General features: G+C 49.7%; 2 protein-coding genes across 3 annotated transcripts; one reads left to right on the top strand and one right to left on the bottom strand.

Moving 5' to 3' along the window:
* Positions 1-1007: 1007 nt before the first annotated feature.
* Positions 1008-6063, bottom strand: LOC116598084 (trehalase-like). 2 transcript variants are annotated; one of them, XM_032356334.1, is made up of 5 exons: positions 5675-6058; positions 5433-5525; positions 5197-5313; positions 4984-5106; positions 1008-1741 (listed from the first exon to the last, which is right to left on the bottom strand). In XM_032356334.1, exons 2-5 carry the CDS (start codon positions 5507-5509, stop codon positions 1681-1683), a joined length of 378 nt encoding a protein of 125 aa, XP_032212225.1. In that variant the 5' UTR covers positions 5510-5525; positions 5675-6058; the 3' UTR covers positions 1008-1680. The 2 variants fall into 2 exon arrangements, with proteins under 2 accessions (XP_032212225.1, XP_032212224.1); XM_032356333.1 differs by lacking the exon at positions 1008-1741 and adding an exon at positions 4183-4803 and having other exon boundaries at positions 5675-6063.
* A 525-nt stretch (positions 6064-6588) lies between these two features.
* Positions 6589-9142, top strand: LOC116598756 (trehalase-like). Its single transcript, XM_032358058.1, has 5 exons — positions 6589-6608; positions 7671-7750; positions 8134-8246; positions 8516-8569; positions 8813-9142. Exons 1-5 carry the CDS (start codon positions 6589-6591, stop codon positions 8975-8977), a joined length of 432 nt encoding a protein of 143 aa, XP_032213949.1. The 3' UTR covers positions 8978-9142.
* Positions 9143-16812: the final 7670 nt, after the last annotated feature.

The raw sequence follows: 16812 nt of genomic DNA, 5'->3' as shown, positions 1-16812 counted from the left end.
CATGCAGATGGCAGAGGCAAGAGGCTCACCCGGCCTCCTGCCCAAGCGCAGTCTTATTTTGTGACTGTGAGGCCTGCCTTGACGCTGATCTTGGCTTCTCTGATCCCCCATTATCCTTGGAAGTAATGCTTGGGTGGCTGCCCGCTGTCAATCCTCCGGCCACAGATTCGTGTCACACAGGGTTCAAGCACGAAGGGTGACTGGCTGACGGGCAGCTCCTCCAGCCGAGGCCTGGCCTTAAGAGCACCTTCTTTGGAGCCCTCGGGCATGTTTGTGGGCTCTGCCCCCTTGGCCTGCGTGGTGAAGTGAGGGACTGGCCCCTTGCCTGGCCTTGAGCTGCTGGGAGGGAGTGAACCAGACAGGCAGGACCCTGGGCAGGCTACTACCTGCATGCCTGAAACACATCACCGCCAGTTCTTCCAACAGCCTCTCCAAGAGCTGCCGTCCCCACTCCACGAACGAAGAAACTGATGCTCAAGGAGTTGGCACGAGTCGCCTGCCCTCCTGGACCCCAGATGTGGCAGAACCAGGCTCGGAGGCAGCGTCAGTTGGCAGGACCCAGACGACAGGCCGGGGGCTGGGTCTGGGGGTGGGGGCTCCCCTGCAGCACCAGGCTGTGGGCCGGGGCGCAGGTGCCCGAGGCCCTGGCTGGCAGGCTGCAGCCAGCGAGGCCTGGAGTGGGCGGTGTTCGAGGAGGCAGAGTCGTGCACAGCTGGGAAGGGCTGTCGCCTCACAGACCAGCCTATTCTTCGCCTGCCCTTTTGTTTTCTTAACTCCTCACCACAATAGAAACAGCTTATCTGCAGGTGGGCCGCTATTCTGAGAGCTCCGAAGCCTCTGTGGCTGGCCGTGCCCCTCCCCTCTCTGGCCCCTGGCTGCGTTGCTGCTGCTATGGTCCCAGCACCCCCCGCGCTGCTGCCACAGGCCCTTGCCCCTCCTGGAGCCAAATGGGCCACACCACGCAGGCTGATGGACTCTGGTTTAAGCTTCCAAATGATTTTATTATGAACTAATGCAGAATGGAGGAAACTGAGTAAAATGCATCCAGCAGTGCACAGATCGTTGTAAAGCAAACAGCTGGTCGTTGGGTCATGAAATGGAACCTCACCAGCACCGCAGAAGCTGGGTATTACTTTCCAGCCGGCAGGCACACCCCGTGCTGGCCTCCCGGCTCTCAGAGACTCCAGGAGGAGCCTGCATGCAGGCTGATGAGAAGTCCGGGGTGTGGGGCTGTTTCTGGGGAGAAAAGGCTGGGCAGGAGGTAGTTGATGAGCAAGTTTGCCATCACCTCGTATGTATGGATCCATGGATCCAGGGAGGGAGGGAGACAGACAGACAGAGAGCGGGATGAATCGGTCTGCTCCTCACACCTGGAATTAGGCCAGGCAGGCAGAGCTCCACAACATGGCTGGGACATCAGAACATGGTTGGACGTGTGATGGGAACAAAGGAATATGTCCTGACCAGAAGGCCTCAGCGGAAGGACCCGGCTGAGACTTTCCAGCCAGAAGTGGCAAAACACTGAAAGCCAGTGGCTTAAACAACTAAGGGGTTTGTTTTCTTTATATAACGGGGGCCCCGGGGGCTGTCATAACTCAGGTACTGCGGACACCCCAGTCCGTCTGCAACTTTCCGCTCTGCCGTCTGAAGCATGTGGTACTCAGCCTCAGGTTCATTGCCTCATTGTTGCAAGGTGGTTTCCGCTGTTCCTAGGACTCCGGCTGTGCTCAAGGCGGGTGGGCTGGAAGGGGAAGTACAAAGGGCAAAGCCCGCTGAGACTTTCCCCTTTCAAGGAGCCTCTTCCAGTGACCTCTCATTTGTCAGAACTGCGTCCTTGGCCACCCCTAACTGCAAGGGAGCCTGGAAAATCAACTTTTAAAAAGAGCTGGTCACACCACTACCCCAAGAATAGATACTGAGAAGGGAACTCGTAGTGTTCTTCCTCAAAGAAAAATTTTGGAGTCTGGGAAGTGAAAACCTACCCCAGACCGCTGCCCTGCCCCCTGATGACCAATGCCTCCCAAGTTCGGTGGGTCCAGAAAGAAGTCCCCACGGCTCCTGTTCAGTGGGGCTGCGAGTCTGAGTCCAGAGCTGGATTACAAAGGACTAAGGGAAGGGTAAGCCATCTCTCGGGACCCCTTCTCACACACAGCCTGCAGCCTCACTGCAAAATCAAAGCCGAATAAATGTTTTAAAGTGTTGTCTCCCACCAATGATGCACCTGTTTGTGAATGTGTTAAGAGAGGCTACGTGGTAAGACTTGAGGGAGGCATGTGATACGGTCAAGGCACCGACCCCCCGAGATCAGCCAGAAGCTGCATCGTGGGCAGAGGCCCATCCAGATCCAGAAAAAAACAACCGAAGTATTCCGTCTATCCACCATCCATAGCTATTCTATAGCTTTTTTCTAAGTATGACAGTATTTTTTACTTTTTGACTTTGTAAAATTTATTTTTATTATTATTTTGATTTTTAAGAGTTCCCTCTATAGAGGGCTTCACCACGTCCAGAGTACCTCAGGATAAAGGGGCACCGATGGTCCAGAGTCAACAATGCAGGCTGAGGTCTGACTGTTGGGAAGCGCCCCGAACACTTTGGGGAGAACAGGGGGGCCCCTATGATGGGGTCAGGCGTCCTCCTCACCACCGCTCACTCCCACAAGGAACCACTCCCAGTCAGAACTTGGGACATCGAGACATTTAAAAATTGGCATATTTTGCATCAAAATATGGGTTTCCACTTTTGGAAAAATCAGATCTAGCAAATAAGGAGCCCGCATTGCCTTAGGTCAACCCTCTTCTGCAGTGGAGACTTTCTTCACTGAGGAAAGAGCAGCCAGCTCATCCTAGTCCCCTTTGCTCCCCAAGATGGTGCTCTCCTACTCTTGTTGCCTTATCCCTGTGTATTTCTGTATGTTTGTGTTACCAGGGTTTAAGTTTGCAACCCCTAATGGAGAACAGAGTCTCCAATTCCTACACCAGCAGCTGAGGGTGATAGAGTGAGTTGCCAGGACACAGAACCCGTAATGGCACAGTGGAGCCCGCAGTCAGGATCTCTTGGAACACAGGCCTGATTTAAAACAGGTCTCATGTCACGCCAGTCAGAATGGCTAAAATTAACAAGTCAGGAAACAACAGATGTTGGCAAAGATGCGGAGAAAGGGGAACCCTCCTACACTGTTGATGGAAAGGCAAGCTGGTGCAGCCAATCTGGAAAACAGCATGGAGGTTCCTCAAAAAGTTGAAACTAGAGCTACCCTATGACCCAGCAATGGCACTACTGGGTATTTACCCTAAAGATACAAACGTAGTGATCCGAAGAGGAAAGTGCACCCCAATGTTTATAGCAGCAATGTCCACAACAGCCAAACTATGGAAAGAACCTAGATGTCCATCAACAGATGAATGGATAAAGAAGATGTGATATAGATACACAATGGAATACTACGCAGCCATCAAAAGAAATGAAATCTTGCCATTTGCAATGACGTGGATGGAACTAGAGGGTATTATGCTGAGTGAAATAAGTCAATCAGAGAAAGACAATTATCATATGCTCTCCCTGATATGAGGAAGTTGAGAGGCAAAGTGGGGGGCTTGGGGGGTAGGAAAGTAAAAAATGAAACAAGACAAACCATAAGAGACTCGTAATCTCACAAATCAAACTGAAGGTTGTTGGGGGGAGGGGGTTGGTTTATGGACATTGGGGAAGGTATGTGCTATGGTGAGTGCTATGAAGTATGTAAAACTGATGATTCACAGACCTGTACCCCTGGGGCTAATAACACATTATATGTTTAAAAAAAAAAAAAAAGGGAAATGTGTGGCATAAATAAATAAATAAATAGTTCTGGGGATGTAAAAAATTTTTTTTAAATTTAAAAAATAAAACATGTCTCATGGACATTATAAACATTGCTGAACCCACTGCTCTCAGGGCCATGAGTCCGGGTCACCTGGGAGCATCTGAACGTTGCTGACACCGGGCTGTACCTGTGGAACTCCTGGCCAGGCACAGAGATGCCCAGTAGGCTGGGCGCAGCGGGAGCCGCGACCTGGGGCCCTGTTCCCACGGGGAGCGGAAGTCCCAGCGGTTGAGGTGAGAACGTGAGGCTGCCCTGGGTGGGCAGAGGCAGCCACAGGCAGCTGCAGCAGGCTGGTCCCTGGCCCAGATGCACCCTCTTCACCCTTTCTTGCAAAAATTGCTGCTTTGTGCAGAAATATAGAAACGTGCAAAGTCTGAGAGCCAGCGCTCAGGATTCAGCCTCCACCCTCCCGTGTATGCAGGCGGCCCCAGTGACTAAGCCCCAGCCCAACCATGCATATCCTTCAGGTAACTCAGGGTTAAAAAAGAGAGAGAGAAAGAGAGAGAGATGTTTTTGATCTCCAGATGGCTGTGGTTTGAGCACAAGAGGAGGGGGTGGGGCCTCGAGGCTCTTGCCCTTGCTCCAGGCCTTGGCCAGCAGGTGAGTCTTGCCTTGGGAGGACAGGGGGGCGCTGCAGCCTAGGCTGGTGGCCAAGCAGCAAAGCAAAGCCCCCACGGTGGTCTTCTGGCCTGCCATCCTCCTCTGTGTCCTCTCTCTGCCAACTGCCCCTCTCCTGCCAGGACAGAGCTCTCCAGCAGCTGCCGTCTCTGCTGGCCCCAGCTCCTAGTCCTGGCGGTGCCCCACCTGTTGTCTTTGTCCTCTGGGGCCTCTTCTGCCCCAGGGATAGCCCAGGAGAGTAGCGATGGGGCCATTGCCACTGCGACCCCAATACCTTGGGGCAAGTTTCCTCTGCAGCCTTCCTGTGGGTGTTACGTGGCCTAGGGGAGGAGGGAGTGGGGAGACACCTGGACCAGCATGGACCATGGGGCCACACTGCTCCCATGGCTTCCACTGGCCCTTCTATTCTGACAACACAGGCACCCACATCCTCAGTATCAGCGTCCAACCATCAGCCCTCACACTGGAGTGAGGAGCTAGAGACGGCAGCAGCTCCTTACCTGGGGCCCCCGTAAGAGACAGCATAGTGGTTCAGGATGTAGCTCTGGCCCCCCGAGCTCACAGAGATGGTCCTGTTCTCCATCCAGAAGTCCAGTTCCAAGGCTAGGGTCCCTATGTTGTCCCTGGGGTGGAGCCAGGCACACCCCTCAGTCCCGCCCCGGGAGGGCCCAGGTAGGAGGGTCTGCGGGGCAGCAGGGAGACTGGGGACCCACCTGAGGAAGGCGGTGTCGTTGGTGTGGGTCACGTAGCGGTCCATCATGAGAGTCAGGAGGGGAGGCTGGCTCCGCTGCAGGTAGTACACGTGGGCCCCGTTAGGGACGTGTCCATAGCTGCCAAGAAGGACACCTGCTAAGGGGCATCTGCCCAGCGGCCAAGGCCAAGGCCAGTCTAGCGCCAAGCCCCAGGCCCATACTTCCCCACCCCAGCCTGGAGGGGCCGCCCCGCTTACAGCCGCACCAGGTCCAGGAAGTTCTGCAGCATGCCCTTCACCGTCTGGGGCATCTCAGACAGGAGCAGCCCCTCCATCACCCAGTAGGAGTCCCTGGGGAAAGGGACAGCTTGAGCACCAACCCCCTACACCACCCCTTCTCCTGCCCTGCACACCGGGCCAGTCAGGGTGGCCCCCTCGGCTCAGGACAGCCCGCCGGCCCCGGGCTCCCTGACTCCTGCCCTGTAGCCCTGGCCGCTCACCAGTAGTAGAATTCAACGAAGCGTCCGCCAGGCACGATGAAGGGGTGGGCCGAGTAGATGAGAGAGAACTTCTCTGGGTGGCTGAGGACCTCTGGCTTCACCTGCAGTCAGGAGAGAGGGCACAGGAAGCCCACAGGCCCCTCAGTGTGGATGCCCTGGCAGCAGGTGCATGAGTTCAGGCTCTGCTGCTGGTCAGCCATGTGGCCTTGGTCAAGGCCAGAGCCACTGGGAGCCAGGTCTGTTTGGCCCCCACATGCTGGCCTCTGGAGTCCCTGCTAACTCAGCCCGGCCTTGGCGGGGGCTCAGCAAGCAGCGGCCAGTATTAGGACCAGGTAGGGGGACTGTTTCCTCCACTCCCCTTCCCCCATCCCCCGTTGCCACGCCAGCCCCAGAGGCCGAGGAGCCCCCATCCTCAGGCCCAGGTGCAGAGTATGAAAATTAATGGAAAGAGACCTCATTTAGAATGGAGTCGGGAGCCTGGCAGGTGAAGCTCTCCTGCGCTACCACCCTTTGTCAATTGCAGACCCAAACCTCCAGGTGGTTATTACCCAACTATCCCCATAAAAGGGAAAGGTTTCTTCTGCCCCAGCAACAGCCCAGCCAATGAGTGGCAGCCACAGCTCAGCCAATGAAAAGCTACTATACTCAGAACTCCCAGTTTATCCCAATGGAGTTTTTGTTTATAATAGGCCCCCTCCCTTTCCTCCATAAAAGAGCAGGGCTCTCCAGTGTCCTGCAGAGTTGCCCCTCATTTTCTTGTAGTTTCTTTGTCCTGGGTTGCAGATCTCTGCTAGTCCAAAGTTAACCCATTTTTGATAGCAAAATACTGGCAGGTTTTTTTTTATTATTATTATATTATTTTGAACAGAAGGAAACCCCAAACCGTCTCTCCAGTGAGGCAGATGTGCATGACCATGGTTTCAGGAGAGCGATGGTAGGACCTGCCTCTGCCAGGTATTTTCTCTGTCCATTGCCTCCTAGTTCTGTACCAGTGAGTGTGGTTTCAGTGGGAGAGGGGTCAGCTGTCATGGGTAACAGAGGGGAACAGAGCTTGGCTTTGTTCCTGTAGGGCTGGCTGGGTGACGAAGTAGCCCAAGGCAGGAAGGAGCCTAGAGGTCTCAGGTACCAGCAGGGGCCAGGGCCCTGGGGCCTGGCTGGGAGGACAGTCTTGGGCAAACCACTGCCCTCTCTGGGCCTCAGACAAAGGGAGAAAGCCTCTAACAGACTGAGCTGACCACACGCTGCGATCAGCAGTAGCAATTGTTCCCAAGCGGAGGCTGGCTGGGTTAGCTCAGGGAATGGAGAGCCCTGCTGGGGAATGAACCACTGGTGTAAGAGGCAGGTCTCAGTAGCCTCGAGGTGGCAGGACAGGCTAGGTTTGCCTGGGGAGAGGCTGGTGAGGACTTCAGGGAAGAGGTAAAGAGTTAGAAGTGTTTTCCCTTTCTAAGTCCCCTGTCCCCAAGCCCATGAATTTCTTTCTAGAGAGCTGCAGTAGGATAGTGTTGGGGTCTTCTGTCTAAACCAAAGCCATGAATTACTGAAATTTGCAGAAATAGTGCTGGGCTGCTTTTAAAGGCCACCTATGAAAGGTGCCTGGTTTGACTATGACCTTGAACACAGAAGGACTTGGGACTTTTACCCATTCAGGCACACCTCTTTTGGGGACAACTGCTACTCCTGGGTGTCGTGGACACTGGAGGTGAGGTGGGTAGCAGAGCAGGCTGGTATAGAGGACAAACTGCTCTCTAAGTCTGAGCTAGGGACCTCTGGCAAGTGACTGCCAACACCCTCCGTTACCCCTGGGTCTGAGCCTGCGGGTCCCACCGAAGCCACCAGGGGGCAGCTGTGAACCAAGAAGAGAAAGCCCGGGAATGGGGACATCTGGCTGGAGGAGGGCCAGATGTCTCATCGATCCCGCCCCCCACAGTCCTAGAAATGTCTGAAACCTCCTAGGACAGCCAGATATTGACCTGCCAATATTGACCTACCAATGCAGGATTCTGACCTCTCCGAAGACAGGCCAGCAGTGGGATTTCCCCAGTGCCTGGGCGCCCTTGCAGGACCTGGTCATCAGAGGTAGGGAGTAGGGAGGCAGGGATGGGGCATATCCCAGGACCTTCCCCCCCTTGCATCTGGTCAGCCTGGAGGGTCAGCCTCCTGGTGTGGAGGAGGTGTGAACAAAGCAGGTGGGGTCTTTCTCTGGCTCTTCTGGTTTCTCTGCTCCCCACTCAGCAGACATGTGTGTCCACCCCCACCTGTCAGGGAACCAGCCCTCCTTTCTCCCTCCAAACCCAGGCCCTGGGGAAGGAGCACGTTGGCTTTTCACGCAGCTCATGATGGAGGTCTTAAGGCCCAGGCCTCTTTCCCGCCTTGAGGAGAGTAAGGCTCAGGCCTCTGCTCACCCTTGGGACGGGGACTCAGGAGATTCAGGTCCTGCTGGGGTGGGGGTGGGCATCTAGGTCTGGCCAAGTCTCCTTCACCTCGGGCCCAGGAAGTGGCTTTCCAGCTGGCTCAGAATTGGATCCGAACCAACTCTGAGGTCTACTCCCAAAAATCAGCCATGTTTGAGAAGGTGAGCCGCTCCTGAGGCCAGAGCCTCCTGGGCGCTTCCCCATGGTGGGCTGGAGGGGTGGGGTGGGCCGTGCAGGGATGAGTGCCAGACTTTGCCAAGCGCAGGGACAGTGGTGACACCCGGTGGCCATTCTTGGGCACTGCAGGGGTCAGAGCTGCAGGCCAGAGCAGCCTCTCCCAAAGGGGCTCTCATCTCTTGCTCCCTGGAGAGCTGAAGTAGGGAGCCTGGGGTAGTGCCCCCCCACCCAGAGCCTGTGCTTTTGTTCCCAGTATGACATCAGCAACGGTGGGCAGCCAGGTGGAGGAGGGGAGTATGAAGTTCAGGTGAGTGGGCCCATACCCTACTGGGAACGACAAGGCTGTGTTGTCCCCACACCTGGCCATGACCTTCCCTGCCTGGGCCTGTGTTTCCTCCCATGGATGCGGGTCCACGGGAGGCTGACTGGAGCCCCTCGGCAGCCCTGGGGCTAGGCAGTTCTAGAGCCTTTGGGTGGAGATCTCATAGCCCCTAAAAGGCTGTGGGGCCTTCCCCAGAGATCTTGACCCACTGGTCCTGTCTCTCTCCAGGAGGGCTTTGGCTGGACCAATGGAGTGGTCCTGATGCTCCTGGACCGCTACGGTGACCGGCTGACCTCGGGGACCCAGACAGCTTTCCTGGAACCCCACTGCCTCACAGCTGCCCTCCTGCTCAGCCTCCTGCTCAGCCTCCTGCCCAGCCTCCTGCCACGGTGATGGGCCTCCCTGCCCCGTCTGCCTCATTAACCTTCTGTGTGAGTCCCTACCTTCTCTTGCTTCTTCTTCCCCCGCCCCCAGCCAGTCCTTGGAGTGGGGTCAGAGTAGGGACCTAGAAGTCATGGGTTGGGCCCTTGTGCCTCCTGGAACATCAATGAGGAGGAAATCCTGTTTTGTGGGGACACAGTCCCATACCCCATGTGACCTAGTCTCCCAGAAATGTACTCCAAATGGTTTATTATTCTGTTAAGATGCTTACAAATACTGAAGATCACCCCGTCCTGGTTTCCCAGCTACAGTGGGCTCCCAGTGCTGTGAAGGAGTGCAGGGAGGTGAGATCAAACACTGCCTCCCTGAGCTATGCTTTCAAAAAAGTCGAATGTATTAGTCTAGATCATTTTATGCCCCTAACAATATAGTAATACTGGCACTTACTTTGTGAGCTTTGTGTGCTCAGAGAGGAAGGGAGCCCTGACAAGACCACTGTCATCCCGGGGTAAGAATATAAAATTTGACAGAATTGAAGGGACAGGAATTCTGTGTTAATAGTTGGAGGCTTCGGTGCCACTTTAATGGATAGAACATCTAGACAGAAGATCATAAAGGAAATAGAAGATAACACCATAAAACAATTAGACCTAATATATATAGAACTCCATACCCAACAACTGTAGAATATACATTCTTCAAGTGCACAGGGAACATTCACCGGGATAGATCTTATGTTAGGCCACAAAATAAGTCTCAGTAAATTTTAAAAGATTGAAATTATAGCCGGTATCTTCTCCAACCATAATAGAATGAAGCTAGTAATAAATAAACAGAAGGAAAACTGGAAAATGTAGAAATTGATATTTAAACAACCAAAGAGTGAAAGAAGAAATCACAAAGAAGGGAAATTAGAAAATACTTACAGATGATGGGGCGCCTGGGTGGCTCAGAGGGTTAAAGCCTCTGCCTTTGGCTCAGGTCATGATCCCAGGGTTCTGGGATCGAGCCCCGCATCAGGCTCTCTCCTTGGTGGGGAGCCTGCTTCCTCCTCTCTATCTCTGCCTGCTTCTCTGCCTACTTATGATCTCTCTCTGTCGAATAAATAAATAAAATCTTTAAAAAAAAGAAGAAAAGAAAAAAAATACTTACAGATGAATGAAAACAAGGAAACAACATACCAAAATTTATAGGATGCAGCAAAGGCAGTTCTCAAAGGGAATTTTACAGAAGCAAGTGTCTACGTTACAAAAGATCTTAAATCAATAACTAATTTTATACTTTGAGGAATTAGAAGAAAGCAAGCAAACCCAAAACTAGAAGAGTAAATAAAGATTGAGCATAAGGAAATAATATAGAGGAGAGAAAATCAAGCCAGAAGTTTCTTCAAAAAAAAAATCAAGAAAATAGATCTTTATTTTTTAAATTTCTTTTTTTTTAATTTAGTTATTTGACAGCATAAGCAGAGGGAGCAGCAGGCAGAGGGGGGGATAGAAGCAGACTCTACACTGAGCAGGGAGCCCAATGCAGGGCTCAATCCCAGGGCCCTGAGATCATGACCTGAGCAGAAGGCACCCAAGCACCCCAGGAAAATAGATCTTTAGCTATGGTGAAAAAAAAATGACAAAAGCAAAAAGATACAAACAACTAAAATCAGAAATGAAAATGGAGACACTACCATAGACCTTACAAAAATAGAGAAAACTGTGAACATTATATGCCAACAATTGGATAACCACCATGAAATGGACAAATTCTTAGAAACACACAAATTGCCCAAACTGATGCAAGAAGAAATAGAGAATCTCAACAGGTTTATAACAGGTAAAGAGATTATAGTAAAAAACCACCCAACAATGAAAACTCCATGATGGTTAATTTTATGCATCAGCTTGGCTAGGCCAAGCTATCCCAATATTCAGTCAAAAATTATTCTAGGGACACCTGGGTGGCTCAGCTGTTAAGCATCTGCCGTTGGCTCAGGTCATGAACCCAGGGTCCTGGGATCAAGCCCCATATTGGGCTCCCTATTTGACAGGAAGCCTGCTTCTCCCTCTCCCACCTCCCCACTTGTGTCCCTTCTCTTGCTGTCTCTCTCTCTCTCAAATAATCAAATCTTCAACAAAATTATTCTAGATGTTTCTAGGAAGGTATTTTTAGATGAGATTAACCTTTAAATCAGGAGACTTTAGAGTAAATTAATCTTGTGAGCCTTAATAAAGAGAGCCAATTAGCTTACAAGAAAATGAGCTTATTTGGAAATAGCAGAGGAATTGCCGTTCAGGGCATGCAAACCATAGGCAAGTCCAGACAACAAAGGAGGAGGAGTGTTCTTTTATAGAAGAAAGAAGGAACTTGAGAGGGGCAGTTTGGAATGAGACTCCATTCCAAATAGAGCAAGAATTCATGGTTGTAGGGACTTTCCATTGGCTGAGCTGTGATGGTTCTCTTTGGCTGGGTTGCTGGACAAAGAGAAAAACCTTTCCTCCTGCTGGGATGTGGAAAGTTAGCTTTGAAGAGTGGCACCTCTGTGAGCATGTCCCCTTCAGGACTTCCCAACTGTATTTTGAAATGAGATTTTCCTCTATTCATTTCATTCCCTCCATACTATCTATAAGTGGTCTTCATCTGATCAGTTGAAGGCCTTAATAGAAAAACACTGACCTCCCCAGAAGACGAGGGGATTCTGCCCAACAGACTGCCTTTAGACTTCTCTGGGTCTCTGGCTTGCAGATTATAGACTTGCGAGCCTCCTCAATCATGCAAGCAAAAATTTAAAGATAAACCAAATCCAACAGCGTAACAAAAGGATTATACACCATGTAAGTGAGATTTATCCTAAGAATGCAAGGATGGTTCAGCTTAAGAAAATCAATACAATGCACTGCATTAATAAAACAAAGGGAAAAAACCCTGCATGATTATTGATGTAGAAAAGATATTTGACTAAACCCAGCACCCTTCTATGATAAAAAAGCATTCTAAAAACTAGGAATAAAAGAAGTTTTTCAGGGGCACCTGGGTGTCTCAGTGGGTTAAGGCCTCTGCCTTCAGCTCAGGTCATGGTCCCAGTGTCCTGGGATCAAGCCCCGCATTGGGCTCTCTGCTCAGTGGGGAGCCTGCTTCTCCCTCTCTCTCTGCCTGCCTCTCTGCCTACTTGTGATCTCTGTCAAATAAATAAATAAAATCTTTTTTTTTTTTTTAGATTTTATTTATTTGTCAGGGAGAGAAAGGGAGAGCGAGCGAGCACAGGCAGACAGAATGGCAGGCAGAGGCAGAGGGAGAAGCAGGCTCCCTGCTGAGCAAGGAGCCCGATGTGGGACTCCATCCCAGGACGCTGGGATCATGACCTGAGCCGAAGGCAGCTGCTTAACCAACTGAGCCACCCAGGCGTCCCAATAAATAAAATCTTAAAAAACGTTTTTCAGAGCAATTTAAGGAATTTATGAAAAAACTTACATGTAGTATCACACTTGATGGTAAAAGACTGAAAGTTTTCTCCTTAAAATCAGGAGTGAGACGAGGATGTCTACTTTTACCTCTGCTCTTCCACACTGTACCGGAAGTTCTAGCCAAAGTAACAGGACAAGAAAAAGAAAAGGCATTCAAATTGGAAAGGAAGAATTTATCTATTCACAGATGACATGATTTTATACATAGAAAATCCCAAAAGATCCACAACAAAGCTGCTGGGTCTGGTAAACAGGTTGAGCAAAGCTGCAGGCCGAAGATTAATACTCAGAAATCAGTTGCACTTGTTGCACCTGCTGAGAACAATCTGAAAATGAAACTGAAGAAGCCATCACATGCGCAGACATCTGAGAAATCAAATTCCTAGGAATAAACTTATCCAAGGAGATGAAAGACTTCTACACTGAATGCTGCAAAAGTCACAGGAGGACACGAATTGTAGGATTCCGCTTATGTGAAGTATCTAGACTAGGTGAATTCATAGACACAGAGGAGTGGTTTCCAGGGGCCGTGGGGAGAGACAACTGAGGACTTACTGCTTGATGTTATAGAATGTATCTTTGGAATGATAAAAGTTGTGATGGGGTGCCTGGGTGCTGCAGTTCGTTAAGCATCCGTCTGACTCTTGGTTTTGGCTCAGGTAGTGATCTTACTTAAGGTAATGAGATTACCTTAAAATTACCTGCCCCTCATCAGGTTCTGTACCAGCAGAGCCTTCTTAGGATTCTTTCTGTCTTCTCACTTGTGTGCATGTGCTCTCTACCCCCCACCCCATCCCTCTCTCCAAAATAAAATTTTTTTAGAACATTTTATTTATTTATTTGACAGAGATCACAAGTAGGCAGAGAGTCAGGCAGAGAGAGAGGGGGAAGCAGGCTCCCCGCTGAGCAGAGAGCCTGATGCAGGGCTCGATCCCAGGACCCCGGAATCATGACCTCAGCCAAAGGCAGAGGCTTTAACCCACTGAGCCATCCTGGTGCCCCTAAAATAAATAAATCTTTAAAAAATTTTTTTGAAAATAGATAGTGGTGATAGTTGGGAAATATTGTGAATATAATGTAAATTGAATTGTGTTCTTTAAAATGGCTGAAATGGGGGCACCTGGGTGGCTCAGTGGGTTAAGCCTCTGCCTTCGGCTCAGGTCATGATCCCAGGGTCCTGGGATAGAGCCCCACATTGGGCTCTCTGCTCTGCAGGGAGCCTTCTTCCTCCTCTCTCTCTGCCTGCCTCTCTGCCTACTTGTGATCTCTGTCAGATAAATAAAGAAAAAATCTTAAAAAAAAAATAAAATGGCTGAAATGGCAGATTTTATGTGATCTCTATTTAACCACAAGAAAAATATTTTTACGGGGCGCCTGGGTAGCTCAGTTGTTAAATCCTGGAATCGAGCTCCATGTCGGGCTGCCTGCTCAGCGGAAAGCCTGTTTCTCCCTCTCTCACGCCCTCTGGTTGTGTTCCTTCTCTCGCTGTGTCTCTGTCAAATAAGTAAAATCTTTAAAAAAGAAAAATATTTTTAAAAAGGAAGGAAGAATGCTCATGGATTAGAAGAACAAATATTGTTAAAATATTTGTTACCCAGAGCAATCTACACATTCAGTGCAATCCCTATCAAAATACCACCAACATTTTTCACAGAGCTGGAACAAATAATCCTAAAATTTACATGGAACCAGAAAAGACTCTGAATATCCAAGGGAGTGTTGAAAAAGAAAACCAAAGCTGGCGGCATCACAATTCCAAATTTCCAGCTGTATTACAAAGCTATAATCTTCAAGACAGTATGGTCCTGGCACAAAAATGGACACATAGATCAATGGAACAGAACAGAGAGCCCAGAAATGGACCCTCAACTCTATGGTCAGCTCATCTTTGACAAAGCAGGAAAGAATGTCCAATGGAAAAAAGTCTCTTCAACAAATGGTGTTGGGAAAATTGGACAGCCTTGTGCAGAAGAATGAAACTGGACCACTTACACCACACACAAAAATAAACTCAAAATGGATGAGCTGGGAATCCATCAAAATCCTAGAGGAGGGGCGCCTGGGTGGCTCAGTGGGTTAAGCTGCTGCCTTCGGCTTGGGTCATGATCTCAGGGTCCTAGGATCAAGTCCGGCGTCAGGCTCTCTGCTTGGCAGGGAGCCTGCTTCCTCCTCTCTCTCTGCCTGCCTCTCTGCCTACCTGTGATCTCTCTCTGTCAAATAAATAAATTTTAAAATCTTTTAAAAAAATCCTAGAGGAGAACACAGGCAGCAACCTCTGTGACCTTGGCAGCAGCAACTTCTTGCTAGACACGTCTCCAAAGGCAAGGGAAACAAAAGCAAAAATGAAATATTGGGTCTTCAATCAAGATAAAAGCTTTTGCACAGCAAAGGAAATAGTCAACAAAACAGATTTTGTTTTGGAATGGGAAATGGAATGGGAAAAGGTATTTGCAAATGTCTTATCAGATAAAGGTCTAGTATCCAAGATCTGTAAAGAGCTTATCAAACTCAAAATCCAAAAAAACAAATAATCCAATCAAGAAATGGGCAGAGGACATGAACAGACAATTCTGCAAAGAAGACATCCAGATGGCCAACAGACACATGAAAAAGTGCTCCATATCACTCAGCATTAGGGAAATACAAATCAAAACCACAGTGAGATACCGCTCCACCAGTCAGAATGGCTAAAATTAACCAGTCAGGAAACAACAGATGTTGGCAAGGATGCAGAGAAAGGGGAACCCTCCTATACTGTTGGTGGGAACACAAGCTTGTGCACCCGCTCTGGAAAACAGCATGGAAATTCCTCAAAAAGTTGAAACTAGAGCTACCCTATGACCCAGCAATCTCACTACTGAGTATTTACTGTAAAGATAACAAATGTAGTGATCTGAAGGGGCACGTGCAACTGAATGTTTATAGCAGCAGTGTCCACAATAGCCAGACTGTGGAAAGAGCCCAGATGCCCATCAACAGATGAATGGATAAAGAAGATGTATGTGTGTGTATATACATGTGTGCACATATGTGCACACACGGACATTAAATGGAATATTACTCAGCCATCAAAAATGAAATCTTCCCATTTGCAACTATGTAGATGGAACTAGAGGTTATTATGCTAAGCAAAATAAGCAGAGAAAGAGAATTCTATGACTTCGTTCATATGTAGAATATAAGAAACAAAACGGGATCATAGGGGAAGAAAATGACAAAATAAGATGAAAATAGGCAATAAGAGATTCTTAACTCTAGCAAAAAACGGTTGCTGGAGGAGAGTGGGGTGAGGGACGGAATCACTGGGTGATGATGGGCATGCGGAGGGGCACGTGATGGAGTGAGCGCTGGGAGTTACACGCAACTGGTGACTCACCGAACTCTACCTCTGAAACTAAGAACACACTATGTGTCAAGTAATTGAATTTAGATTTTTAAAATACACCAACAAAGGAAGGAAGTGTGTAGCATCTGGAGGCAGGGGTGGCTGGCAGGAGTGGGGGAAACTAACAGGGCAGAGGTGACCTGCTGGGGACAGACAGGGCCATCTTGTCCTGTGGCAGACCCCACAGGACAAGAGTCAGGACAACAAGCCTGAGTCCTAAAGGAAAGGCCCCACAGTCACTAATCTCAGGGGGTGGCCAGTGCACAGCACACGCTTTACCGTGCACACTCCCCACCCCCATCCCTGTGTCATTTCAGGCCTGAGTCATCAGTCCACCAGCATGCGGCCACACCTGGGCCAGAATCGTGAGCCATTCTGTCGCTTCCTGATGGCGCACAGGAGAAGAATGAGGCACAAACAAGTCAGCTGCAAGAGAAAGGGAGCAGGGGACAACAGTAGAGAAGACTGTGGCCCAGAACAACTCCTCAGTCCCGCTTTTATTAGATAGAAACAGTAACCAACAGAAGAGCCGAAGAAGGCCAAACGTTGGTCATATGCCTTGTAGATAGACAAGAAGGAAGGCAAAATACGTCTGGTCAAGCAGTATAAAGTTTATAGTTGAGCAAGCACATTCAAAGGACTTACCTAATTAGCCACAGGCACTCTCGTGGGGGGTGGGGGTAGATAATAGAAAAATGCAGGAAAAATGCAGCAGGCGGCATTCAGCCCTGAGCGGGCCGGGCCTTCCCAGCCTGGCTGCTCAAGGCTTCAAGGCCATGTATCGGCCTCTCCCCCAGAGGCCTGTGGCCAGTATGTGTTTTTCTTGACGTGCTTGGTAACTAGTAAAATGTCCCATGGGTTATATATTTTTTTTCCCCCATGGGTTATATTTTAAGTAATACATTATTCTGAGGGACAGTTACACCATTCTTTTTGAAATGTTAAAGGAAAAGGTAACACTCGCAGTGGTGATCCTGGGGTCCTCTGGGTCATAGATGTGTGACCTAATT

Source organism: Mustela erminea, chromosome 9 (genome assembly GCF_009829155.1).
Source record: "Mustela erminea isolate mMusErm1 chromosome 9, mMusErm1.Pri, whole genome shotgun sequence".
NCBI classification, from domain to species: Eukaryota; Metazoa; Chordata; class Mammalia; order Carnivora; family Mustelidae; genus Mustela; species Mustela erminea.
Note: the sequence above shows the minus strand (reverse complement) of the source record. Positions and strands in the feature narration are given on the sequence as shown.

Excerpts from the sequence above, each read along its gene's own strand:
- LOC116598084 (XM_032356333.1), bottom strand. The coding sequence starts at position 5,509 with ATGGAGGGGCTGCTCCTGTCTGAGATGCCCCAGACGGTGAAGGGCATG. Across the intron at positions 5,107-5,196 it reads AACGACACCGCCTTCCTCAG|GGACAACATAGGGACCCTAG; the intron begins GTGGGTCCCCAG and ends GCTCCACCCCAG. Across the intron at positions 4,804-4,983 it reads GTCTCTTACGGGGGCCCCAG|GCCACGTAACACCCACAGGA; the intron begins GTAAGGAGCTGC and ends CTCCTCCCCTAG.
- LOC116598756 (XM_032358058.1), top strand. The coding sequence starts at position 6,589 with ATGGTTTCAGGAGAGCGATG. Across the intron at positions 6,609-7,670 it reads ATGGTTTCAGGAGAGCGATG|GATTCTGACCTCTCCGAAGA; the intron begins GTAGGACCTGCC and ends CTACCAATGCAG. Across the intron at positions 8,247-8,515 it reads AATCAGCCATGTTTGAGAAG|TATGACATCAGCAACGGTGG; the intron begins GTGAGCCGCTCC and ends TTTTGTTCCCAG.